The sequence below is a fragment of the Panulirus ornatus genome, chromosome 7 (assembly GCF_036320965.1).
Source record: "Panulirus ornatus isolate Po-2019 chromosome 7, ASM3632096v1, whole genome shotgun sequence".
Lineage (NCBI taxonomy): Eukaryota > Metazoa > Arthropoda > Malacostraca > Decapoda > Palinuridae > Panulirus > Panulirus ornatus.
Genome location: NC_092230.1, coordinates 34,083,924 through 34,110,844, shown reverse-complemented (window position 1 = coordinate 34,110,844; position 26,921 = coordinate 34,083,924). Strand labels below are relative to the sequence as shown.

Genomic DNA, 26,921 nt, shown 5'->3' with positions numbered 1-26,921 from the left:
ACTTCATACTACTACTAACTACCCTTTCTTATCTGCCCATCTCCCACCTTTTACATGCTACATGCATCTTTTGCACATGCCAGTAATGGTTCCCCAAATATCTCCTATTTCACACCCACTCCCTTATATTCCTCTCTTCTCATCATGGTTACATCTACAAACATTTAGACACCCAAGCCTGAACCTTCAAGGAGGATGAGCACTCCTTCCTTGACAAATTCTTCTGTTCTGTCATTCCGAAATGGAAATACAAGAAATACAGACGTACGTGAAGAAATACCATGAAAGACTGAGTATATAATGGCAAAAGGTGCAAGTAATGAGGCATGGGTGAGATTTAAGAAAGCAGTGATGGTATGTGAAGAGAGAGAGTCATGGAGATTGGTTTAGTGAAGGTGAGAAGAGATGGTGAAGCCCTTGCAGATGATGAAATGTGGCACAGCAGCTGCATCGGATGATATTGCAGTTGAATTTATCAAGGAAGGGGGTGACTGTGTTGCTGATTGGTTGGTAGGGATTTTCAATGCATGTATGGATCATGGTGAGGTGCCTAAGGATTGGTAGAATGCATGTATAGTGCCATTGTAAAAAGGCAAGGGGAATAAAGGTGAGTGCTTAAAATACAGAGGCATAGGTCTGTTCTGTATACCTGGTTAGTTGCATGGGAAGGTACTGACTGAGAGGGTGAAGGCATGTACAGAGCATCAGACTGGGGAGCAACAGTGTGGTTTCATAAGTGGTAAAGGATGTGTGGATCAGGTGTGTGCTTTAAAAATGTGTAAGAAATACTTAGAAAATTAGATGAATTTTTATGTGGCATTCATGGATCTGAAGAAGGCATATAATAGGGTTAACAGAGATGTTTTGTGGAAGGTCTTAAGAATATATGGTGTGGGATGTAAGTGTTAGAAGCATTAAGAAATTTTTATCAAGGGTGTAAGGCATGTGTACAAAAAGGAAGAGAAGAGAAAGAATGGTTCCAAGTGAATGATGGTTTGCGGCAGGAGTAAGTGATGTCACCATGGTTGTTTGATTTGTTTATGAATGGGGTGGTGAGTGAGGTAAATGCAAGAGCCTTGGAGAGAGGGATGAGTATGCAGTCTGTGGGGGATGAGAGGACCTGGGAAGTGAGTCAATTATCGTTTCTTGGTGATACACCACTGGTGGCCAATCCAAGTGAGAAACTACAGAAGTTGGTGACTGAGTTTGGAAGTGTGCATGAAAGGTGAATGTAAATAAAAGCAAGGTTATGAGTTTAACCAGGTTTGAGAGACAAATTAGTTGGGATGCAAGTCTGAATGGAAAAAAATTGGAGAGAGTGAAATGTTTTAGATATCTGGGAGTGAAGAGCCATGGAAGCAGAACTGTCATAGGGTGGGGAAGGGAGCAAATGTTTCTGAAGCACTAAAAAATGTGTGGAGACAGAGAACATTATCTGGGAGGGCAAAAATGGGTATGTTTTGAGGAAGCGTAGTCCAAACAATATCATATGGTTATGAGGCATGGGCTATAGATAGGGTTGTGTGGAGTACACTGAATGCTGGAAATGAAATGTTTGAGGACAACATGTGGTGTGAGGTGGTTTGATCGAGTAAGTAATTACAAGGTAAAAGAGATGTGTGGTGATGAAAAGGGTATGGTTGAGAGGGCAGAAGAGGATGTGTTGAAATTGTTTGAACAGATGGTGAGAATGAGTGAGGAAAGGTTAGCAAAGATAATATATGTGCCAGAAGTGGAGGGGAAAAAAGAACAGGGAAACCAAATTAGAGATGGGAGGATGGAGTGAAAAAAAAAATTGTGTGATTGGGACCTGAACATGCAGGAGGATGAAATGCATCCAAGCGATAGAATTAATTGCAATGGTGTGTTATAGTGAGGTCGATGTGCTATTAATGGACACATCCAAGGCATGCGTAGCATCCACTGTATACCATGGAAAGATTTATGTAGCCTGGCTTTGGACAGGGAGCTGAATTTTTGGTGTATTACACAAGAAGCTAAAGTACAGATGTGAGCGGATGCGGCCTTTCTTTCTTTGTTCCTGTCACTACCTCACTAACATGTGAATCAGGAATATACTAAGAAAATAAAGAAAAAACAACATTTACTTATATTTACTTATCATACTTAATCGCCATCTCCCGTGTCAGCGAGGTTGTGCAAGGAAACAGATGAGGAATGGCCCAACCCACCCACCTACACATATATTCACATAGACGCCCAAACACACACACATACATACATAAACATTTCAACGTATACATACATATACATACATAGACATATACATATATACACATGTACATATTCATACTTGATGCCTTCATCCATTCCTGTCACCACCCCGCCACACATGAAATAGCATCACACCCCCTCCAGTGAGGTAGCATTAGAAAAAGACAAAAAAGGCCACATTCATTCACACACAGTCTCTAGCTGTCATGTGTAATGCACTAAAACCACAGCTCCCCTTCCACATCCAGGCCCTACAGCCTTTTCCATGGTTTACCCCAGACGCTTCATATGCCCTGGTTCAATCCACTGACAGCACGTCGACCCCGGTATACCACATAGTTCCAATTCACTCTATTCCTTGCATGCCTCTCACCCTACTGTATGTTCAGGCCCCGATCACTTAAAATCTTTTTCACTCCATCCTTTCACCTCCAATCTGGTCTCCTGCTTCTCCTCCTTCACTCCACCTCTGACACATATACCCTCTTTGTCAATCTTTCCTCACTCATTCTCTCCATGTGTCCAAACCATTTCAACACACCCTTTTCTGCTCTCTCAACCACACTTTACTTATTACCATACATCTCTCTTACCCTTTCATTGCTTACTCGATCAAAAAACACCTCACACCACATATCATCCTCAAACATTTCACTTCCAACACATCCACCCTGCTCTGCACAACCATATCTATAGCCCATGCCTCGCAACCATATGACATTGTTGGAACTACTATTTTGAACCTTCAAACATACCCATTTTTGCTCTCTGAGATAACGTTATCACCTTCCATACATTCTTCAACGCTCCTTCGCCCCCTCCCCCACCCTGTATCTCACTTCCACTTCCAGGGTTCCATCTAGTGCTAAGTCCACTCCCAGATATCTAAAACACTTCACTTCCTACAGTTTTTCCCCATTCAAACTTACCTCCCAATTAACTTGACCCTCAACCCTACTGAACCTAATAACCTTGCTCTTATTCACATTTACTCTCAGCTTTCTTCTTTCAAACACTTTACCAAACTCAGTCACCAGCTTCTGCAGTTTCTCACCCAGATCAACCACCAGCGCTGTATCATCAGCGAAAAACAACTGACTCATTTCCCAAGCCCTCTCACTCACAACAAAGTCCATACTTGCCCCTCTCTCCAAAACTCTTGCATTCACCTCCCTAACCACCCCATCCATAAAAAACTAAACCATGGAGACATCTCATGCCCCTGCCACAAATCGACATTCACTAAGAACCAATCACTTTCCTCTCTTCCTACTCATACACATGTCTTACATCCTTGGTATATATTATCTTTTTTTATCATGCTTTGTCGCTGTCTCCTGAGTTAGTGAGGTAGTGCAAGGAAACAGACGAAAGAATGGCCCAACCCACCCACATACACATGTATGTACATACACGTCCACACACACACATATATACATACCTACACATCTCAACGTATACATATACACACATGTACATAATTCATACTGTCAGCCCTTATTCATTCCCGTCGCCATCTCACCACACATGAATTGAAAACCCCCTCCCCCCACATGTGCGCAAGGTAGCGCCAGGAAAAGACAACAAAGGCCACATTCGTTCACACTCAGTCTCTAGCTGCTATGTATAGTGCACCGAAACCAAAGCTCCCTTTCCACATCCAGGCCCCACAAAACTTTCCATGGTTTACCCCAGATACTTCAGTTGCCCTGGTTCAATCCACTGATAGCACGTTGACCCTGGTATACCACATCGTTCCAATTCACTCTATTCCTTGCACGCCTTTCACCCAACTGCATATTCAGGCACCGATCACTCCAAATCTTTTTCACTCCATCTTTCCACCTCCAATTTCGTCTCCCACTTCTCCTCGTTCCCTCCACCTCTGACACATATATCTTCTTTGTCAATCTTTCCTCACTCATTCTCTCCATGTGACCAAACCATTTCAAAACACCCTCTTCTGCTCTCTCAACCACACTCTTTTTATTACCACACATCTCTCTTACCCTTTCATTACTTACTTGATCAAACCACCTCACACCACATATTGTCCTCAAACATCTTATTTCCAGCACATCCACCCTCCTCCGCACAGCTCTATCAATAGCCTACGCCTTGCAACCATATAACATTGTTGGAAACACTATTCCTTCAAACATACCCAATTTTGCTTTCCATGATAACGTTCTCAGCTTCCACACATTTTTTCAACGTTCTGAGAACTTTCGCGCCCCCCCCCCCATGATTCACTTCCACTTCCATGGTTCCATCCGCTGCCAAATCCACTCCCAGATATCTAAAACACTTCACTTCCTCCAGTTTTTCTCCATTCAAACTTACCCCCCAACTGACTTGTCCCTCAACCCTACTGTACCTAATAACCTTGCTCTTATTCACATTTACTCTTAACTTTCTTCTTTCACACACTTTACCAAACTCAGTCACCAGCTTCTGCAGTTTCTCATCCGAATCAGCCACCAGCGCTGTATCATCAGCAAACAACAACTGACTCACTTCCCAAGCTCTCTCATCCCCAACAGACTGCATACTTGCCCCTCTTTCCAAAACTCTTGCATTCACCTCCCTAACAACCCCATCCATGAACAAATTAAACAACCATGGAGACATCACACACCCCTGCCACAAACCAACATTCATCGAGAACCAATCACTTTCCTCTCTTCCCACACGTACACATGCCTTACATCCTTGATAAAAACTTTTCACTGCTTGTAACAACTTACCTCCCACACCATATATTCTTAATACCTTCTACAGAGCATCTCTATCAACTCTATCATATGCCTTCTCCACATCCATCAATGCTACATACAAATCCATTTGCTTTTCTAAGTATTTCTTACATACATTTTTCAAAGCAAACACCTGATCCACACATCCTCTACCACTTCTGAAACCACACTGCTCTTCCCCAATCTGATGCTCTGTACATGCCTTCACCTTCTCAATCAATACCCTCCCATATAATTTCCCACAAATACTCAACAAACTTATACCTCTGTAATTTGAGCACTCACTTTTATCCCCTTTGCCTTTGTACAATGGCACAATGCAAGCATTCTGCCAGTCCTAAGACACCTCACCATGAGTCATACATACATAACTCATTTACGTGATTTTCCATAAACTTTATAAAGTTACATTATCAATATTAACAAAATACTCTCATCACAACATGCAAATGCAAATATTTGGACCATCACTATATACAGATATCTGGGAGTGGATTTGGCAGTGGATGGAACCATGGAAACGGAAGTGAGTCACAGGGTGGAGGAGGGGGCAAAGGTTCTGGGAGCATTGAAAAATGTGTGTAAGGCGAGAACATTATCTCGGAAAGCAAAAATGGGTATGTTTGAAGGAATAGTGGTTCCAACAAAGTTATATGGTTGCGAGGCGTGGGCTACAGATAGGGTTCTGCAGAAGAGGGTGGATGTGTTGGAAATAAGATGTTTGGGGACAATATGTGGTGTGAGGTGATTTGATCGAGTAAGTAATGAAAGGGTAAGAGAGATGTGTAGTAATAAAAAGAGTGTGCTTGAGAGAGTAGAAGAGGGTGAATTGAAATGGTTTGGTCACATGGAGAGAATGAGTGAGGAAAGATTGACAAAGAGGATATATGTGTCAGAGGTGGAGGTAACGAGGAGTGGGAGACCAAATTGGAGGTAGAAGGATGGAGTGAAAAAGATTTTGAGCGATCGGGGTCTAAACATGCAGGAGGGTGAAAGGTGTGCAAGGAATAGAGTGAATTGGAATGATATAGTATTGATGTGCTGTCAATGGATTGAACCAGGGCATTTGAAGCATTTGGGGTAAACCATGGAAAGTTTTGTGGGGCCTGGATGTGGAAAGGGAGCTGTGGTTTCGGTGCATCATACATGACTGCTAGAGAATGAGTGTGAACAAATGTGGCCTTTGTTGTCTTTTCCTAGTGCTACCTCGCACTCGTGCAGGGGGAGGGGGGTTGTCATTTCATGTGTGGAGGGGTGGCGATGAGAATGAATAAAGGCAGCAAGTATAAATTATCTACATGTGTATATAGATATATGTCTGTGCATTTCATACACTTTACCAAACTCGGTCACCAGCTTCTGCATTTTCTCATCCAAATCAGCCATCAGTGCTGCATCATCAGCGAACAACAAATGACTCACTTCCTAAGCTCTCTCATCCACAACAGACTGCATACTTGCCCCTCTCTCCAGAACTCTTGCATTCACCTCCCTAACAACCCCATCCATAAACAAATTACACAACAATAGAGACATCACGCACCCCTGCTGCAAACCAACATTCACTGGGAACCAATCACTTTCCTCTCTTCCTACTCGTACACTTGCCTTATATCCTCGATAAAAACTTTTCACTGCTTCTAGCAACTTAACTGCCAAACTATATACTCTTAATACCTTTCACAGAGCATCTCTATCAACTCTATCATATGCCTTCTCCAGATCCATACATGCTACATATAAATCCATTTGTTTTGCAAAGTATTTCTCACATACATTCTTCAAAGCAAACACCTAATCCACACATCCTCTACCACTTCTGAATCCACACTGCTCTTCCCCAATCTGATGCTCTGTACATGCCTTCACCCTCTCAATCAATACCCCCCCATATAATTTCCCAGGAATACTCAACAAACTTATACCTCTGTAATTTGAACACTCACCTTTATCCCCTTTGCCTTTGTACAATGGCATTATGCATGCATTCCGCCAATCCTCAGGTACTTCACCATGAGCCATACATACGTTGAATATCCTCACCAACCAGTCAACAATACAGTCACCCCTTTTTTTGATAAATTCCACTGCAATACCATCCAAACTCGCCACCTTGCCAGCATTCATCTTCTGCAAAGCTTTCCATACCTCTTCTCTGTTTACCAAATCATTCTCCCTGACCCTCTCACTTCACACACCACCTCGACCAAAACACCCCTATATCTGCCACTCAATCATCGAACACATTCAACAAACCTTCAAAATACTCACTCCATCTCCTTCTCACATCACCACTACTTGTTATCACCTCCCCATTAGCCCCCTTCACTGATGTTCCCATTTGTTCTCTTGTCTTATGCACTTTATCTACCTCCTTCCAAAACCACTTTTTATTCTCCCTAAAATCTAATGAGTGCACTTTATTTACCTCCTTCTAGAACATCTTTTTATTCTTCCTAAAATTTAATGATACTCTCACACCCCAACTCTCATTTGTCCTCTTTTTCACCTCTTGCACCTTCCTCTTGACATCTTGCCTCATTCTTTTATACAACTCCCAGTCATTTGCACTATTTCCCTGCAAAATTCGTCCAAATGCAACTCTCTTCTTTCACTAATAATCTTACATCTTCATCCCACCACTCACTACCCTTTCTAATTTGCCCATCTCCCACGGTTCTCATGCCACAAGCATCTTTTCCGCAAGCCATCACTGCTTCTCTAAATACATCCCATTCCTTCCCCACTCCCCTTACGTCCTTTGCTCTCACCTTTTTCCATTCTGCACTCAGTCTCTCCTGGTACTTCCTCACACAAGTCTCCTTCCCAAGCTCACTTACTCTCACCACTATCTTCACCTGAACATTTTCTCTTCTTTTCTGAAAACCTCTACAAATAAGAGCAATGTTATTAGGTACAGTAGGGTTGAGGAACAAGTAAATTGTGAGGTAAGTTTGAATGGAGAAAAACTGGAGGAAGTGAAGTGTTTTACATATCTAGGAGTGGATTTAACAGCAGATGGAACCATGGAAGCGGAAGTGAGTCACTGGGTGTGGGAGGGGGCGAAGGTTCTGGAAGCATTGAAGAATATGTAAAGGCGAGAACATTATCTCGGAAAGCAAAAATGGGTATGTTTGAAGGAACAGTGTTCCAACAATATTATATGGTTGCAAGGCATGGGCTATAGACGGGGTTGTGTGAAGGAGGGTGGATGTGTTGGAAATGAGATGTTTGAAGACAATATGCCATGTGAGGTGGTTTGATTGAGTAAGTACTCGATCAAGTAAGTAATGAAAGGGCAAGAGAGATTTTTTTTTTTCTTTTTGCTTTGTCGCTGTCTCCTGCGTTTGCGAGGTAGCGCAAGAGACAGCGACAAGAGAGATGTGTCATAATAAAAAGAGTGTGTGGTTGAGAGAGCAAAAGAAGGTGTATTGAAATCATTTGGTCACATAGAGAGAATGAGTAAGGAAAGATTGACAAAGAGGATATATGTGTCAGAGGTGGAGGGAACAAGGAGAAGTGGGGGACCAAATTGCAGGTGGAAGGATGGAGTGAAAAAGATTTTGAGCAATCGGGGCCTGAACATGCAGGAGAGTGAAAGGCGTGCAAGGAATAAAGTGAATTAGAACCATGTGGTATACCGGGGTTGACGTACTGCCAATGGATTGAACCAGGGCTTGTGAAGCATCTGGGGTAAACCATGGAAAGTTATGTGGGGCCTGGATGAGGAAAGGGAGCTGTGGTTTCGGTGCATTATTACATGACAGCTAGAGACTGAGTGTGAACAAATGTGGCCTTTGTTGTCTTTTCCTAGCTCTACCTCGCGCACATGAGGGGGGAGGGGGTTGTTATTTCATGTGTGGCAGGGTGGTGATGGAAATGAATGAAGGCAGACTGTGAATTATGTACATGTGTATATATGTATATGTCTGTGTGTGTGTATATATATATATATATATATATATTTTTTTTTTTTTTTTTTTTTTTTTTTTTTATACTTTGTCGCTGTCTCCCGCGTTTGCGAGGTAGCGCAAGGAAACAGACGAAAGAAATGGCCCAACCCCCCCCCCCATACACATGTACATACACACGTCCCCACACGCAAATATACATACCTACACAGCTTTCCATGGTTTGCCCCAGACGCTTCACATGCCTTGCTTCAATCCACTGACAGCACGTCAACCCCTGTATACCACATGACTCCAATTCACTCTATTTCTTGCCCTCCTTTCACCCTCCTGCATGTTCAGGCCCCGATCACACAAAATCTTTTTCACTCCATCTTTCCACCTCCAATTTGGTCTCCCTCTTCTCCTCGTTCCCTCCACCTCCGACACATATATCCTCTTGGTCAACCTCTCCTCACTCATTCTCTCCATGTGCCCAAACCATTTCAAAACACCCTCTTCTGCTCTCTCAACCACGCTCTTTTTATTTCCACACATCTCTCTTACCCTTACGTTACTTACTCGATCAAACCACCTCACACCACACATTGTCCTCAAACATCTCATTTCCAGCACATCTATCCTCCTGCGCACATCTCTATCCATAGCCCACGCCTCGCAACCATACAGCATTGTTGGAACCACTATTCCCTCAAACATACCCATTTTTGCTTTCCGAGATAATGTTCTCGACTTCCACACATTTTTCAAGGCTCCCAAAATTTTCGCCCCCTCCCCCACCCTATGATCCACTTCCGCTACCATGGTTCCATCCGCTGACAGATCCACTCCCAGATATCTAAAACACTTCACTTCCTCCAGTTTTTCTCCATTCAAACTCACCTCCCAATTGACTTGACCCTCACCCCTACTGTACCTAATAACCTTGCTCTTATTCACATTTACTCTCAACTTTCTTCTTCCACACACTTTACCAAACTCAGTCACCAGCTTCTGCAGTTTCTCACATGAATCAGCCACCAGCGCTGTATCATCAGCGAACAACAATTGACTCACTTCCCAAGCTCTCTCATCCCCAACAGACTTCATACTTGCCCCTCTTTCCAGGACTCTTGCATTTACCTCCTTTACAACCCCATCCATAAACAAATTAAACAACCATGGAGACATCACACACCCCTGCCCCTTTTCACTGCTTCTAACAACTTGCCTCCCACACCATATATTCTTAATACCTTCCACAGAGCATCTCTATCAACTCTATCATATGCCTTCTCCAGATCCATAAATGCTACATACAAATCCATTTGCTTTTCTAAGTATTTCTCACATACATTCTTCAAAGCAAACACCTGATCCACACATCCTCTACCACTTCTGAAACCGCACTGCTCTTCCCCAATCTGATGCTCTGTACATGCCTTCACCCTCTCAATCAATACCCTCCCATATAATTTACCAGGAATACTCAACAAACTTATACCTCTGTAATTTGAGCACTCACTCTTATCCCCTTTGCCTTTGTACAATGGCACTATGCACGCATTCCGCCAATCCTCAGGCACCTCACCATGAGTCATACATACATTAAATAACCTTACCAACCAGTCAACAATACAGTCACCCCCTTTCTTAATAAATTCCACTGCAATACCATCCAAACCTGCTGCCTTGCCGGCTTTCATCTTCCGCAAAGCTTTTACTACCTCTTCTCTGTTTACCAAATCATTTTCCCTAACCCTCTCACTTTGCACACCACCTCGACCAAAACACCCTATATCTGCCACTCTGTCATCAGACACATTCAACAAACCTTCAAAATACTCATTCCATCTCCTTCTCACATCACCGCTACTTGTTATCACCTCCCCATTTACGCCCTTCACTGAAGTTCCCATTTGCTCCCTTGTCTTACGCACCCTATTTACCTCCTTCCAGAACATCTTTTTATTCTCCCTAAAATTTACTGATAGTCTCTCACCCCAACTCTCATTTGCCCTTTTTTTCACCTCTTGCACCTTTCTCTTGACCTCCTGTCTCTTTCTTTTATACTTCTCCCACTCAATTGCATTTTTTCCCTGCAAAAATCGTCCAAATGCCTCTCTCTTCTCTTTCACTAATACTCTTACTTCTTCATCCCACCACACACTACCCTTTCTAAACAGCCCACCTCCCACTCTTCTCATGCCACAAGCATCTTTTGCGCAATCCATCACTGATTCCCTAAATACATCCCATTCCTCCCCGACTCCCCTTACTTCCATTGTTCTCACCTTTTTCCATTCTGTACACAGTCTCTCCTGGTACTTCCCCACACAGGTCTCCTTCCCAAGCTCACTTACTTTCACCACCTTCTTCACCCCAACATTCACTCCTCTTTTCTGAAAACCCATACTAATCTTCACCTTAGCCTCCACAAGATAATGATCAGACATCCCTCCAGTTGCACCTCTCAGCACATTAACATCCGTTGAGATGTATAGGTATGTATATTTGTGTGTGTGGACGTGTATGTATATACATGTGTATGTGGGTGGGTTGGGCCATTCTTTCGTCTGTTTCCTTGTGATACCTCGCTAACGCAGGAAACAGCGACAAAGCATAATAAATACATAAATAAATATATATATATATATATATATATATATATATATATATATATATATATATATATATATGTATATATTTTTTTTTTCTTTTTCTTTTAAACTATTCGCCATTTCCCGCGTTAGCGAGGTAGCGTTAAGAACAGAGGACTGGGCCTTTCTTGGAATATCCTCACCTGGCCCACTCTGTTCCTTCTTTTGGAAAATTAAAAAAAAAAAAAAAAAAAAGGGGAGGATTTCCAGCCCCCCGCTCCCTCCCCTTTTAGTCGCCTTCTACGACACGCAGGGAATACGTGGGAAGTATTCTTAATCCCCTATCCCCAGGGATAATATATATATATATATATATATATATATATATATATATATATATATATATATATATATATATATATATATAAGTATGAAGTCTGTTGGGGATGAGAGAGCTTGGGAAGTGTGTCAGTTGTTGTTCGCTGATGATACAGCGCTGATGGCTGATTCATGTGAGAAACTGCAGAAGCTGGTGACTGAGTTTGGTAAAGTGTGTGAAAGAAGAAAGTTAAGAGTAAATGTGAATAAGAGCAAGGTTATTAGGTACAGTAGGGTTGAGGGTCAAGTCAATTGGGAGGTGAGTTTGAATGGAGAAAAACTGGAGGAAGTGAAGTGTTTTAGATATCTGGGAGTGGATCTGGCAGCGGATGGAACCATGGAAGCGGAAGTGGATCATAGGGTGGGGGAGGGGGCGAAAATTCTGGGAGCCTTGAAGAATGTGTGGAAGTCGAGAACATTATCTCGGAAAGCAAAAATGGGTATGTTTGAAGGAATAGTGGTTCCAACAATGTTATATGGTTGCGAGGCGTGGGCTATGAATAGAGTTGTGCGCAGGAGGATGGATGTGCTGGAAATGAGATGTTTGAGGACAATGTGTGGTGTGAGGTGGTTTGATCGAGTGAGTAACGTAAGGGTAAGAGAGATGTGTGGAAATAAAAAGAGCGTGGTTGAGAGAGCAGAAGAGGGTGTTTTGAAGTGGTTTGGGCACATGGAGAGGATGAGTGAGGAAAGATTGACCAAGAGGATATATGTGTCGGAGGTGGAGGGAACAAGGAGAAGAGGGAGACCAAATTGGAGGTGGAAAGATGGAGTGAAAAAGATTTTGTGTGATCGGGGCCTGAACATGCAGGAGGGTGAAAGGAGGGCAAGGAATAGAGTGAATTGGAGCGATGTGGTATACCGGGGTTGACGTGCTGTCAGTGGATTGAATCAAGGCATGTGAAGCGTCTGGGGTAAACCATGGAAAGCTGTGTAGGTATGTATATTTGCGTGTGTGGACGTATGTATATACATGTGTATGGGGGGGGGTTGGGCCATTTCTTTCATCTGTTTCCTTGCGCTACCTCGCAAACACGGGAGACAGCGCGACAAAGTATAATAAATATAAATATATAAAAATATATATATATATATATATATATATATATATATATATATATATATATATATATTCCCTGGGGATAGGGGAGAAAGAATACTTCCCACGTATTCCCTGCGTGTCGTAGAAGGCGACTAAAAGGGGAGTGAGCGGGGGGCTGGAAATCCTCCCCTCTCAATTTTTTTTTTAATTTTCCAAAAGAAAGAACAGAGAAGGGGGCCAGGCGAGGATATTCCCTCAATGGCCCAGTCCTCAGTTCTTAACGCTACCTCGCTAACGCGGGAAATGGCGAATAGTTTGAAAAAAAAAAAATATATATATATATATATATATATATATATATATAAATTTTTAAATAAATTCCACTGCAATACCATCCAAACCTGCTGCCTTGCCGGCTTTCATCTTCCGCAAAGCTTTTACTACCTCTTCTCTGTTTACCAAATCATTTTCCCTAACCCTCTCACTTTGCACACCACCTCGACCAAAACACCCTATATCTGCCACTCTATCATCAAACACATTCAACAAACCTTCAAAATACTCACTCCATCTCCTTCTCACATCACCACTACTTGTTATCACCTCCCCATTTGCACCCTTCACTGAAGTTCCCATTTACTCCCTTGTCTTACGCACTTTATTTACCTCCTTCCAGAACATCTTTTTATTCTCCCTAAAATTTAAAGATACTCTCTCACCCCAACTCTCATTTGCCCTCTTTTTCACCTCTTGCACCTTTCTCTTGACCTCCTGTCTCTTTCTTTTATACATCTCCCACTCAATTGCATTTTTTCCCCTGCAAAAATCGTCCAAATGCCTCTCTCTTCTCTTTCACTAATAATCTTACTTCTTCATCCCACCACTCACTACCCTTTCTAATCAACCCACCTCCCACTCTTCTCATGCCACAAGCATCTTTTGTGCAATCCATCACTGATTCCCTAAATACATCCCATTCCTCCCCCACTCCCCTTACTTCCATTGTTCTCACCTTTTTCCATTCTGTACTCAGTCTCTCCTGGTACTTCCTCACACAAGTCTCCTTCCCAAGCTCACTTACTCTCACCACCCTCTTCACACCAACATTATTGACTGGTTGGTAAGGTTATTTAATGTATGTATGACTCATGGTGAGGTGCCTGAGGATTGGCGGAATGCATGCATAGTGCCATTGTACAAAGGCAAAGGGGATAAGAGTGAGTGCTCAAATTACAGAGGTATAAGTTTGTTGAGTATTCCTGGTAAATTATATGGGAGGGTATTGATTGAGAGGGTGAAGGCATGTACAGAGCATCACACTGGGGAAGAGCAGTGTGGTTTCAGAAGTGGTAGAGGATGTGTGGATCAGGTGTTTGCTTTGAAGAATGTATGTGAGAAATACTTAGAAAAGCAAATGGATTTGTATGTAGCATTTATGGATCTGGAGAAGGCATATGATAGAGTTGATAGAGATGCTCTGTGGAAGGTATTAAGAATATATGGTGTGGGAGGCAAGTTGTTAGAAGCAGTGAAAAGTTTTTATCGAGGATGTAAGGCATGTGTACGTGTAGGAAGAGACGAAAGTGATTGGTTCTCAGTGAATGTAGGTTTGTGGCAGGGGTGTGTGATGTCTCCATGGCTGTTTAATTTGTTTATGGATGGGGTTGTTAGGGAGGTGAATGCAAGAGTTTTGGAAAGAGGGGCAAGTATGAAGTCTGTTGGGGATGAGAGAGCTTGGAAAGGGAGTCAGTTGTTGTTCGCTGATGATACAGTGCTGGTGGCTGATTCATGTGAGAAACTGCAGAAGCTGGTGACTGAGTTTGATAAAGTGTGTGAAAGAAGAAAGTTAAGAGTAAATGTGAATAAGAGCAAGGTTATTAGGTACAGTAGGGTTGAGGGTCAAGTTAATTGGGAGGTAAGTTTGAATGGAGAAAAACTGGAGGAAGTAAAGTGTTTTAGATATCTGAGAGTGGATCTGGCAGCGGATGGAACCATGGAAGCGGAAGTGGATCATAGGGTGGGGGAGGGGGCGAAAATCCTGGGAGCCTTGAAGAATGTGTGGAAGTCGAGAACATTATCTCGGAAAGCAAAAATGGGTATGTTTGAAGGAATAGTGGTTCCAACAATGTTGTATGGTTGCGAGGCGTGGGCTATGGATAGAGTTGTGCGCAGGAGGATGGATGTGCTGGAAATGAGATGTTTGAGGACAATGTGTGATGTGAGGTGGTTTGATCGAGTAAGTAACGTAAGGGTAAGAGAGATGTGTGGAAATAAAAAGAGCGTGGTTGAGAGAGCAGAAGAGGGTGTTTTGAAATGGTTTGGGCACATGGAGAGAATGAGTGAGGAAAGATTGACCAAGAGGATATATGTGTCGGAGGTGGAGGGAATGAGGAGAAGTGGGAGACCAAATTGGAGGTGGAAAGATGGAGTGAAAAAGATTTTTGAGTGATCAGGGCCTGAACATGCAGGAGGGTGAAAGGAGGGCAAGGAATAGAGTGAATTGGATCGATGTGGTATACCGGGGTTGACGTGCTGTCAGTGGATTGAATCAGGGCATGTGAAGCGTCTGGGGTAAACCATGGAAAGCTGTGTAGGTACGTATATTTGCGTGTGTGGACGTATGTATATACATGTGTATGGGGGTGGGTTGGGCCATTTCTTTCGTCTGTTTCCTTGCGCTACCTCACAAACGCGGGAGACAGCGACAAAAAAAAAAAAAATATATATATATTTCCCTGGGGATAGGGGAGAAAGAATACTTCCCACGTATTCCCTGCGTGTCGCAGAAGGCGACTAAAAGGGGAGGCGGCGGGGGGGCTGGAAATCCTCCCCTCTCGTTTTTTTTTTTAATTTTCCAAAAGAAGGAACAGAGGGGGCCAGGTGAGGATATTCCAAAAAAGGCCCAGTCCTCTGTTCTTAACGCTACCTCACTAATGCGGGAAATGGTGAATAGTTTTAAAGAAAAGAAAGATATATATATGTATATATATGTATATGGAAGTAAGGGGAGTGGCGGAGGAATGGGATGTATTTATGGAATCAGTGATGGATTGCGCAAAAGATGCATGTGGCATGAGAAGAGTGGGAGGTGGGTTGATTAGAAAGGGTAGTGAGTGGTGGGATGAAGAAGTAAGATCATTAGTGAAAGAGAAGAGAGAGGCATTTGGACGATTTTTGTAGGGAAAAAATGCGATTGAGTGGGAGATGTATAAAAGAAAGAGACAGGAGGTCAAGAGAAAGGTGCAAGAGGTGAAAAAGAGGGCAAATGAGAGTTGGGGTGAGAGAGTATCATTAAATTTTAGGGAGAATAAAAAGATGTTCCGGAGGGAGGTAAATAAAGTGCGTAAGACAAGGGAGCAAATGGGAATTTCAGTGAAGGGCGCAAATGGGGAGGTGATAACAAGTAGTGGTGATGTGAGAAGATGGAGTGAGTATTTTGGAGGTTTGTTGAATGTGTTTGATGATAGAGTGGCAGATATAGGGTGTTTTGGTCGAGGTGGTGTGCAAAGTGAGAGGGTTAGGGAAAACGATTTGGTAAACAGAGAAGAGGTAGTAAAAGCTTTGCGGAAGATGAAAGCCGGCAAGGCAGCAGGTTTGGATGGTATTGCAGTGGAATTTATTAAAAAAGGGGGTGACTGTATTATTGACTGGTTGGTAAGGTTATTTAATGTATGTATGACTCATGGTGAGGTGCCTGAGGATTGGCGGAATGCGTGCATAGTGCCATTGTACAAAGGCAAAGGGGATAAGAGTGAGTGCTCAAATTACAGAGGTATAAGTTTGTTGAGTATTCCTGGTAAATTATATGGGAGGGTATTGATTGAGAGGGTGAAGGCATGTACAGAGCATCAGATTGGGGAAGAGCAGTGTGGTGTCAGAAGTGGTAGAGGATGTGTGGATCAGGTGTTTGCTTTGAAGAATGTATGTGAGAAATACTTAGAAAAGCAAATGGATTTGTATGTAGCATTTATGGATCTGGAGAAGGCATACGATAGAGCTGATAGAGATGCTTTGTGGAAGGTTTTGAGAATATATGGTGTGGGAGGCTAGTTGTTAGAAGCAGTGAAAAGTTTTTATCGAGGATGTAAGGCATGTGTACGTGTAGGAACAGAGGAAAGTCATTGGTTCTCATTGAATGTAGGTTTGCGGCAGGGGTGTGTGATGTCTCCATGGTTGTTTAATTTGTTTATGGATGGGGTTGTTAGGGAGGTGAATGCAAGAGTTTTGGAAAGAGGGGCAAGTATGCAGTCTGTTGTGGATGAGAGAGCTTGGGAAGTGAGTCAGTTGTTGTTCGCTGATGATACAGCGCTGGTGGCTGATTCATGTGAGAAACTGCAGAAGCTGGTGATGGAGTTTGGTAAAGAGTGTGAAAGAAGAAAGTTAAGAGTAAATGTGAATAAGAGCAAGGTTATTAGGTACAGTAGGGTTGAGGGTCAAGTCAATTGGGAAGTAAGTTTGAATGGAGAAAAGCTGGAGGAAGTGAAGTGTTTTAGATATCAGGGAGTGGATTTGGCAGCGGATGGAACCATGGAAGCAGAAGTGAATCATAGGGTGGGGGAGGGGGTGAAAATTCTGGGAGCCTTGAAGAATGTTTGGAAGTCGAGAACATTATCTCGAAAAGCAAAAATGGGTATGTTTGAAGGAATAGTGGTTCCAACAATGTTGTAACGTTGCGAGGCGTGGGCTATGGATAGAGTTGTGCGCAGGAGGGTGGATGTGCTGGAAATGAGATGTTTGAGGACAATATGTGGTGTGAAGTGGTTTGATCGAGTAAGTAATGTAAGAGTGAGAGAGATGTGTGGAAATAAAAAGAGTGTGGTTGAGAGAGCAGAAGAGGGTGTTTTGAAATGGTTTGGTCACATGGAGAGAATGAGTGGGGAAAGATTGACCAAGAGGATATATGTGTCAGAGGTGGAGGGAACGAGGAGAAGTGGGAGACCAAATTGGAGGTGGAAAGATGGAGTGAAAAAGATTTTGAGTGATCGGGGCCTGAACATGCAGGAGGGTGAAAGGCGTGCAAGGAATAGAGTGAATTGGAACGATGTGGTATACCCGGGTCGACGTGCTGTCAATGGATTGAACCAGGGCATGTGAAGCGTCTGGGGTAAACCATGCAAAGTGTGTGGGGCCTGGATGTGGAAAGGGAGCTGTGGTTTCGGTGCATTATTACATGACAGCTAGAGACTGAGTGTGAACGAATGGGGCCTTTGGTGTTTTTCCTAGTGCTACCTCGCACACATGAGGGGGAGGGGGTTGTTATTCCATGTGTGGCGAGGTGGTGATGGGAACAAATAAAGGCAGACAGTATGAATTATGTACATGTGTATATATGTATATGTCTGTGTGTGTGTATATATGTGTACATTGAGATGTATAGGTATGTATATTGTGCGTGTGTGGACATGTATGTATATACATGTGTATGTGGGTGGGTTGGGCCATTCTTTCGTCTGTTTCCTTGCGCTACCTCGCTAACGCGGGAGACAGCGACAAAGCCATATATATATATATATATATATATATTCATTTCTCATTTTCTGCATTAGCAAGGGAGTATTAAGAGCAGAGGACTGAGCCTTAAACGAAAAATCCTCGCTTGGCCCCATTCTCTGTTCCTTCTGTGCCAGGCGTTACCTCAGAAACAACCACCAAAAGCTTATTTCCATCATGGTAAGTTGAAGAATGCATCATTTATTTCTTGGATAGTTAATCATTCTCAAGATGCTTTTTTATTTCACGACATAATCATTTCCTCTTTTTCTGAAAAACACTCATTTGTCAGAAAGACAAGGAATTTCAAATGTATGCTTAAGAGGTTAACAGACAGGATAAGGAATGAATGTGTAAGAAAATGTGTTCATAATTCAAAAGGTATTCTTTAATGAAATTATGACATGATCCTCTTTTTTTCACTTATACATAAATGCACTTTGTTTGCACAGATGCAATCACTTTCTCACTCCTTATGTTTTTGTCCAAATGGTAAGTGAGACTGCCTCTTCTTGGTACAAAATTACTGTCTGAAACAGAACCTCACCCAGCAGCCACAACCTATACATATCTTTTTCAAAACCAACAACTGTGACACTACCATGATCATTTACTCCCTCAATCTGTCCTTAAGATTTATATATTTGCCAATAACTTCTCATTCAACTTGTAAGACATACGTAAGTCCAACCACTCTCTGCTTTTACTCACCCCTGTTGCTGCTCCAAGAGGCAAGCTTGGACTGGTTAATTTCCGCACAGCAGTTGCAGTGTTTGGGCTGCTGTTGTTATTACTGGTACTGATACTGCTGGAACTGGAGGTTGCTTGAATTGTGTTATTGCTACTGTTACTAACGACAATGGCTGTGCCCATGGGAATCTGCCAGTGGAAAAAGAATTTTCCATTGCTCAGAGAGATGACTCAAACATAGAGCATTTAAAAAGAAGTTATGAGAGAAATCCACTTATCCATATTGTTCAGCCATCCATCACAGGATCACAAATCCAAATACGTCTGATTTTTGGAAAAGATATCTCATGGTACACCATTCAGAGCACTTACATTATTCAGTCTCACAAAAGGTCCTTACAAGATTGACCGATTTTGATATAGTAACTGTGAATCAAGCATACTCTCTAACAAGGTGACTGTTGATTACAACTGCAATTACCTTTACATAGATGATCATAAGCGACAAAAAGTAGAGCAGTGTAACACTATGAGGATTCTGAAATTTATACAAAAAAAAAAAGAAAAAAATAACATAAAAGCTAGAGGGCATACAAATAAATGGGAGTTATGGATACAAAGAAATACTTATCACAGACATTGAGCTTAACCCTAAAACAGTCCATCAGAAATCAGGAAATTTGCTCCAAAAAGTGAAATATTTATGAAATACAGGTACTGGCTCCTCACCATATAAATCATAAATAAGAGAAAGAAATAAATTATCAAAAATAGCAAACTTATTTTTAAGGAAAGGAAATTAGCCCTTCAAAAAGTAAGCCATTTATAGGAAGAAGGAACTGGCCCTTTGAATGAATCAGCAGAATCAAGGATCCCATTCTTCAATTAGAAGACTTCCCAATGGGAGAAAACAAATGCTCCCTTAAAATGTCGATAATGGCTGAATAAATGGATATTGTCTATCTATCTATAGGCATAAATCAATTTCCAAATGTATGATTGGAACAAGTACACATAACCTTCAACTGAGTAAGGGTCATACAAATCAATAAAAAATTAAAGTGACTGATAAAATGCAAGCAAATAAAGATGAAACTAAAATGAAAACTAATATCATTTATCTGTACAATTCATGCTAAGTGAAACTAAGTGAATTTGGTCATCACTTAATACACACACATGAATGTGACTTTCTTTCAAGTGACTTTCTAATTCAATTAAAAAACAAAATGTCAAGTGTGTACTATCAGCAGTCACCATTCTGGCAAAATCAACTGAATATGGTAGGAGCAATAGACAGAGAGAAATAGTAGGTAGGAACATTAGGTGGGAGCACTGTGTTGCAGTAGTAGTAGTTCACAACATTAGGCAAGAAGATTAGGTGGAAACATTAGGCAGAAATAGTCAGTAGAAGCACTGAGGTTCACGTTATGGAGACCATTTTGCCATGGCCACCCCCTTCAAGAAGATCCTAGAGGGAATGGACATCAGAGACAGGGAGAGATAGATAGTCTATCTATCTATCTATCTATCTATATCTCTGACTCTGGAAACTCCCATCAAGGGGTGGTCACGGCAAAAGAGTCATCACTTATCCCTGTCCTTACATGCTTCACTCACATACACCATTCCAGGCATTCTTCTACTATTTCTCTCCCTCCAGTATTCTTCCACCCTATTTGCCTGTCACAGATGGTCTTAAACTCACACAAATCCCTTTATCTGTACTATCATACACTCTTGCATTCTTCCCACACGCCCAAACCACCTAAAAGTAATATGTTTTACCCATTCTACCACTCAACAATTCACTCCCTAAGCATTCCCTGCCATAAAACATCTCTTATACACCTTTTCATTTCTTTCTTAATTCCATCTAGTCACACCAAATGCTGTCCCTTACTCCTCTCTTCACTTCCACACTTACACCTCTACCCTTCATTATTCTATAAGGGACCCAATGACCCTTCTACCCTGTACTGCTCTCATTCTTATCTCTCCTCCCATATCACCACACTTACCCAAGAAAGCTCCTAGATAATTAAATTCTCTCACTTCCAGTTCTTTTCCAACCATATCCATAGCACAATTTAGTACATTTTCTTCTTTCACTCTATATGGTTTTACTAAATCTATATTTTCACTCAATTTAGTACACTGTCTTCTTTCACTCTATATGGTTTTACTAAATCTATATTTTCACTCTGTTTCCTTTTGAACACCATTACCTTACTTGTACTTACAGTTACTTTCAATTATCTATGCTTACATGCATCAAAAAACACACAACCCTTTACAACTCCTCTTCACTCTCAGCAAATGATACAGTATCACCAGCAAACAGGCTTGCCACTAGCCACCATAACTCACTGTCAAACTCCTACTCTGCACCCCTTTTCCCTAGTTTTGCTTTGATATCTTTTATTACTCCATTCATATATATATATATATATATATATATATATATATATATATATATATATATATATATATATATATATATTGTAGAATTATTTTGGCATATTTTCCATGACTTTTTTTCCCTATTTTTCACAACAAAACATCGAGTTCAACCAGTTTCAGTGTCAGATATGGAAGCTTTAGAGTCTTTTCACCTTGAAAATGTAATGAAAAAGGTCTTATGAAAAATTTTAATTTCTTCATGGCAAAATGATATTTTTAAGAAACTGTCCCTAAAAATTAAATGTGTCAAAAGGGTTAAAGCAGTCATAACCTCCATTATAGTCTTTCTTGTTGGAGCCTTCTTTTTTTCTCATTTCAGAGCTATTTGCTTTGTAAGCATTCAATTTTTAACTTAGATTATCTGTTTTGTTAGCTTGTGGTATTTTATCTTGCATCATTATCCATAAATTACCCAAGGACAAGGTATGGAAGAGTTTTATAGTAGCTTATGAATCGGTCCATTTAGCTTGCTAGGATGTACATCTCCCTTTCCACTTCTTTCTAAAGAATATGACTCCATCACAAATTGGACAATATCATCTTGTATTCAGGACAGGTTATCTTTGAGAATGGTTGCTTTCTTGGCGATAGTCAGTCACTCATCCCACTTTCAACTTTGTTACCCATTTGGATGAGTGGGTTCATGATATATTTTGGGGTAGAAAAAGTATTAGTTGTTTCAGTATAGCACTGGATTACCTGCTAATGTAAAAAACATTGTATTGAAAGTTTATCATATTCATAGAACATGGGTAATTCGACTAAAAGGGGAGGGAGCGGGGGGCTGGAAATCCTCCCCTCTCGGTTTTTTTTTCAATTTTCCAAAAGAAGGAACAGAGAATTGGGCCAGGTGAGGGTATTCCCTCAGAGGCCCAGTCCTCTGTTCTTAATGCTACCTCGCTAATGCGGGAAATGGCGAATAGTTTGAAAGAAAAAGAAAGATATATATATATATATATATATATATATATATGGATTTGTATGTAGCATTTATGGATCTGGAGAAGGCATATGATAGAGTTGATAGAGATGCTCTGTGGGAGGTATTAAGAATATATGGTGTGGGAGGCAAGTTGTTAGAAGCAGTGAAAAGTTTTTATCGAGGATGTAAGGCATGTGTACGTGTAGGAACAGAGGAAAGTCATTGGTTCTCAGTGAATGTAGGTTTGCGGCAGGGGTGTGTGATGTCTCCAGGGTTGTTTAATTTGTTTATGGATGGGGTTGTTAGGGAGGTGAATGCAAGAGTTTTGGAAAGAGGGGCAAGTATGAAGTCTGTTGGGGTTGAGAGAGCTTGGGAAGTGAGTCAGTTGTTGTTCGCTGATGATACAGCGCTGGTGGCTGATTCATGTGAGAAACTGCAGAAGCTGGTGACTGAGTTTGGTAAAGTGTGTGAAAGAAGAAAGTTAAGAGTAAATGTGAATAAGAGCAAGGTAATTAGGTACAGTAGGGTTGAGGGTCAAGTCAATTGGGAGGTAAGTTTGAATGGAGAAAAACTGGAGGAAGTAAAGTGTTTTAGATATCTGGGAGTGGATCTGGCAGCGGATGGAACCATGGAAGCGGAAGTGGATCAAAGGGAGGGGGAGGGGGCGAAAATCCTGGAAGCCTTGAAGAATGTGTGGAAGTCGAGAACATTATCTCGGAAAGCAAAAATGGCTATGTTTGAAGGAATAGTGGTTCCAACAATGTTGTATGGTTGCGAGGCGTGGGCTATGGATAGAGTTGTGCGCAGGAGGATGGATGTGCTGGAAATGAGATGTTTGAGGACAATGTGTGGTGTGAGGTGGTTTGATCCAGTAAGTAATGTAAGGGTAAGAGAGATGTGTGGAAATAAAAAGAGCTTGGTTGAGAGAGCAGAAGAGGGTGTTTTGAAATGGTTTGGGCACATGGAGAGAATGAGTGAGGAAAGATTGACCAAGAGGATATATGTATCGGAGGTGGAGGGAACGAGGAGAAGTGGGAGACCAAATTGGAGGTGGAAAGATGAAGTGAAAAAGATTTTGTGTGATCGGGGCCTGAACATGCAGGAGGGTGAAAGGCGGGCAAGGAATAGAGTGAATTGGATCGTTGTGGTATACCGGGGATGACATGCTGTCAGTGGATTGAATCAGGGCATGTGAAGCGTCTGGGGTAAACCATGGAAAGTTGTGTGGGGCCTGGATGTGGAAAGGGAGCTGTGGTTTCGGGCATTATTGCATGACAGCTAGAGACTGAGTGTGAACGAATGGGGCCTTTGTTGTCTTTTCCTAGTGCTACCTCACACACATGAGGGGGGAGGGGGATGGCATTCCATGTGTGGTGAGGTGGCGATGGGAATGAACAAAGGCAGACAGTGTGAATTGTGTGCATGGGTATATATGTATGTGTCTGTGTGTGTATATATATGTGTACATTGAGATGTATAGTATGTATATTTGCGTGTGTGGACGTGTATGTATATACATTGTGTATGGGGGTGGGGTAGGCCATTTCCTTCATCTGTTTTCTTGTGCTACCTCGCAAACGCGGGAGACAGCGACAAAGCAAAATAAATATAAATAAATAAATGAATATATATATATTCATTGTTGTTGTTCGCTGATGATACAGCTGCAGAAGCTGGTGACTGAGTTTGGTAAAGTGTGTGAAAGAAGAAAGTTAAGAGTAAATGTGAATAAGAGCAAGGTTATTAGGTACAGTAGGGTTGAGGGTCAGATCAATTGGGAGGTAAGTTTGAATGGAGCAAAACTGGAGGAAGTAAAGTGTTTTAGATATCTGGGAGTGGATCTGGCAGCGGATGGAACCATGGAAGCGGAAGTGGATCATAGGGTGGGAGAGGGGGCGAAAATTCTGGGAGCCTTGAAGAATGTGTGGAAGTCGAGAACATTATCTCGGAAAGCAAAAATGGGTATGTTTGAAGGAATAGTGGCTCCAACAATGTTGTATGGTTGCGAGGCGTGGGCTATGGATAGAGTTGTGCGCAGGAGGATGGATGTGCTGGAAATGAGATGTTTGAGGACAATGTGTGGTGTGAGGTGGTTTGATCGAGTGAGTAACGTAAGGGTAAGAGAGATGTGTGGAAATAAAAAGAGTGTGGTTGAGAGAGCAGAAGAGGGTGTTTTGAAGTGGTTTGGGCACATGGAGAGAATGAGTGAGGAAAGATTGACCAAGAGGATATATGTGTCGGAGGTGGAGGGAACGAGGAGAAGAGGGAGACCAAATTGGAGGTGGAAAGATGGAGTGAAAAAGATTTTGTGTGATCGGGGCCTGAACATGCAGGAGGGTGAAAGGAGGGCAAGGAATAGAGTGAATTGGAGCGATGTGGTATACCGGGGTTGACGTGCTGTCAGTGGATTGAATCAAGGCATGTGAAGCGTCTGGGGTAAACCAGGCAAAGCTGTGTAGGTATGTATATTTGCGTGTGTGGACGTATGTATATACATGTGTATGGGGGGGGTTGGGCCATTTCTTTCATCTGTTTCCTTGCGCTACGTCGCAAACGCGGGAGACAGCGACAAAGTATAAAAAAAAAAAATATATATATATATATATATATATATATATATATATATATCCCTGGGGATAGGGGGGAAAGAATACTTCCCACGTATTCCCTGCGTGTCGTAGAAGGCGACTAAAAGAGGAGGGAGCGGGAGGCTGAAAATCCTCCCCTCGTTTTTTTTTTTTTTAAATTTCTAAAAGAAGGAACAGAGAAGGGGGCCAGGATATTCAGGCCCTGAGGATATTCCCTCAGAGGCCCAGTCCTCTGTTCTTAACGCTACCTTGCTAACGCGGGAAATGGCGAATAGTTTGAAAAATAAAGAAATATATATATATATATATATATATATATATATATATATATATATATATATATATATATATATATTTATTTTATTTATATTTTGATTTGTCGCTGTCTCCCGCGTTTGCGAGGTAGCGCAAGGAAACAGACGAAAGAAATGGCCCAACCTACCCCCATACACAATGTATACACACACACGTCCACACACACAAATATACATACTATACATCTCAATGTACACATATATATACATACACAGACACATACATATATACCCATGCACACAATTCACACTGTCTGCCCCCATTCACTCCCATTGCCACCTCGCCACACATGGAATACCTTCCCCCTCCCCCCTCATGTGTGCAAGGTAGCACTAGGAAAAGACAACAAAGGCCCCATTTGTTCACACTCATTCTCCAGCTGCCACGCAGTAATGCCCGAAACCACAGCTCCCTTTCCACATCCAGGCCCCACACAACTTTCCATGGTTTACCCCAGACGCTTCACATGCCCTAATTCAATCCACTGACAGCACATCAACCCTGGTATATCACATCGATCCAATTCACTCTATTCCTTGCCCTCCTTTCACCCTCCTGCATGTTCAGGCCCCGATCACACAAAATCTTTTTCACTCCATCTTTCCACCTCCAATTTGGTCTCCCACTTCTCCTCGTTCCCTCCACCTCCGACACATATATCCTCTTGGTCAATCTTTCCTCACTCATTCTCTCCATGTGCCCAAACCATTTCAAAACACCCTCTTCTGCTCTCTCAACCACGCTCTTTTTATTTCCACACATCTCTCTTACCCTTACATTACTTACTCGATCAAACCACCTCACACCACACATTGTCCTCAAACATCTCATTTCCAGCAAATCCACCCTCCTGCGCACAACTCTATCCATAGCCCACGCCTCGCAACCATACAACATTGTTGGAACCACTATTCCTTCAAACATAGCCATTTTTGGTTTCCGAGATAATGTTCTCGACTTCCACACATTCTTCAAGGCTCCCAGGATTTTCGCCCCCTCCCCCACCCTATGATTCACTTCCGCTTCCATGGTTCCATCCGCTGCCAGATCCACTCCCAGATATCTAAAACACTTTACTTCCTCCAGTTTTTCTCCATTCAAACTTGCCTCCCAATTGACTTGACCCTCAAGCCTACTGTACCTAATAACCTTGCTCTTATTCACATTTACTCTTAACTTTCTTCTTTCACACACTTTACCAAACTCAGTCACCAGCTTCTGCAGTTTCTCACATGAATCAGCCACCAGCGCTGTATCATCAGCGAACTACAACTGACTCACTTCCCAAGCTCTCTCATCCACAACAGACTTCATACTTGCCCCTCTTTCCAAAACTCTTGCATTCACCTCCCTAACAACCCCATCCATAAACAAATTAAACAACCATGGAGACATCACACACCCCTGCCGCAAACCTATATTCACTGAGAACCAATCACTTTCCTCTCTTCCTATACGTACAAATACCTTACATCCTCGATAAAAACTTTTCACTGCTTCTAACAACTTGCCTCCCACACCATATATTCTTAATACCTTCCACAGAGCATCT

General features: G+C 42.0%; 1 protein-coding gene across 6 annotated transcripts in view; it reads right to left on the bottom strand.

Annotated features, from left to right (window-relative positions):
• Nucleotides 1-26,921, bottom strand: part of LOC139749509 (uncharacterized) — a 130,047-nt gene that overhangs the window by 4,349 nt on the left and 98,777 nt on the right. For 5 of the 6 annotated variants that reach the window (XM_071663454.1, XM_071663452.1, XM_071663450.1 and 2 more), the window contains one exon: nt 19,103-19,270. The exons of the other annotated variant lie outside the window; for it this stretch is intronic. In XM_071663454.1, coding sequence (XP_071519555.1) covers nt 19,103-19,270 — 168 coding nt within the window. The remainder of the gene's footprint in view (nt 1-19,102; nt 19,271-26,921) is intronic. 6 annotated transcript variants of the gene reach the window in all.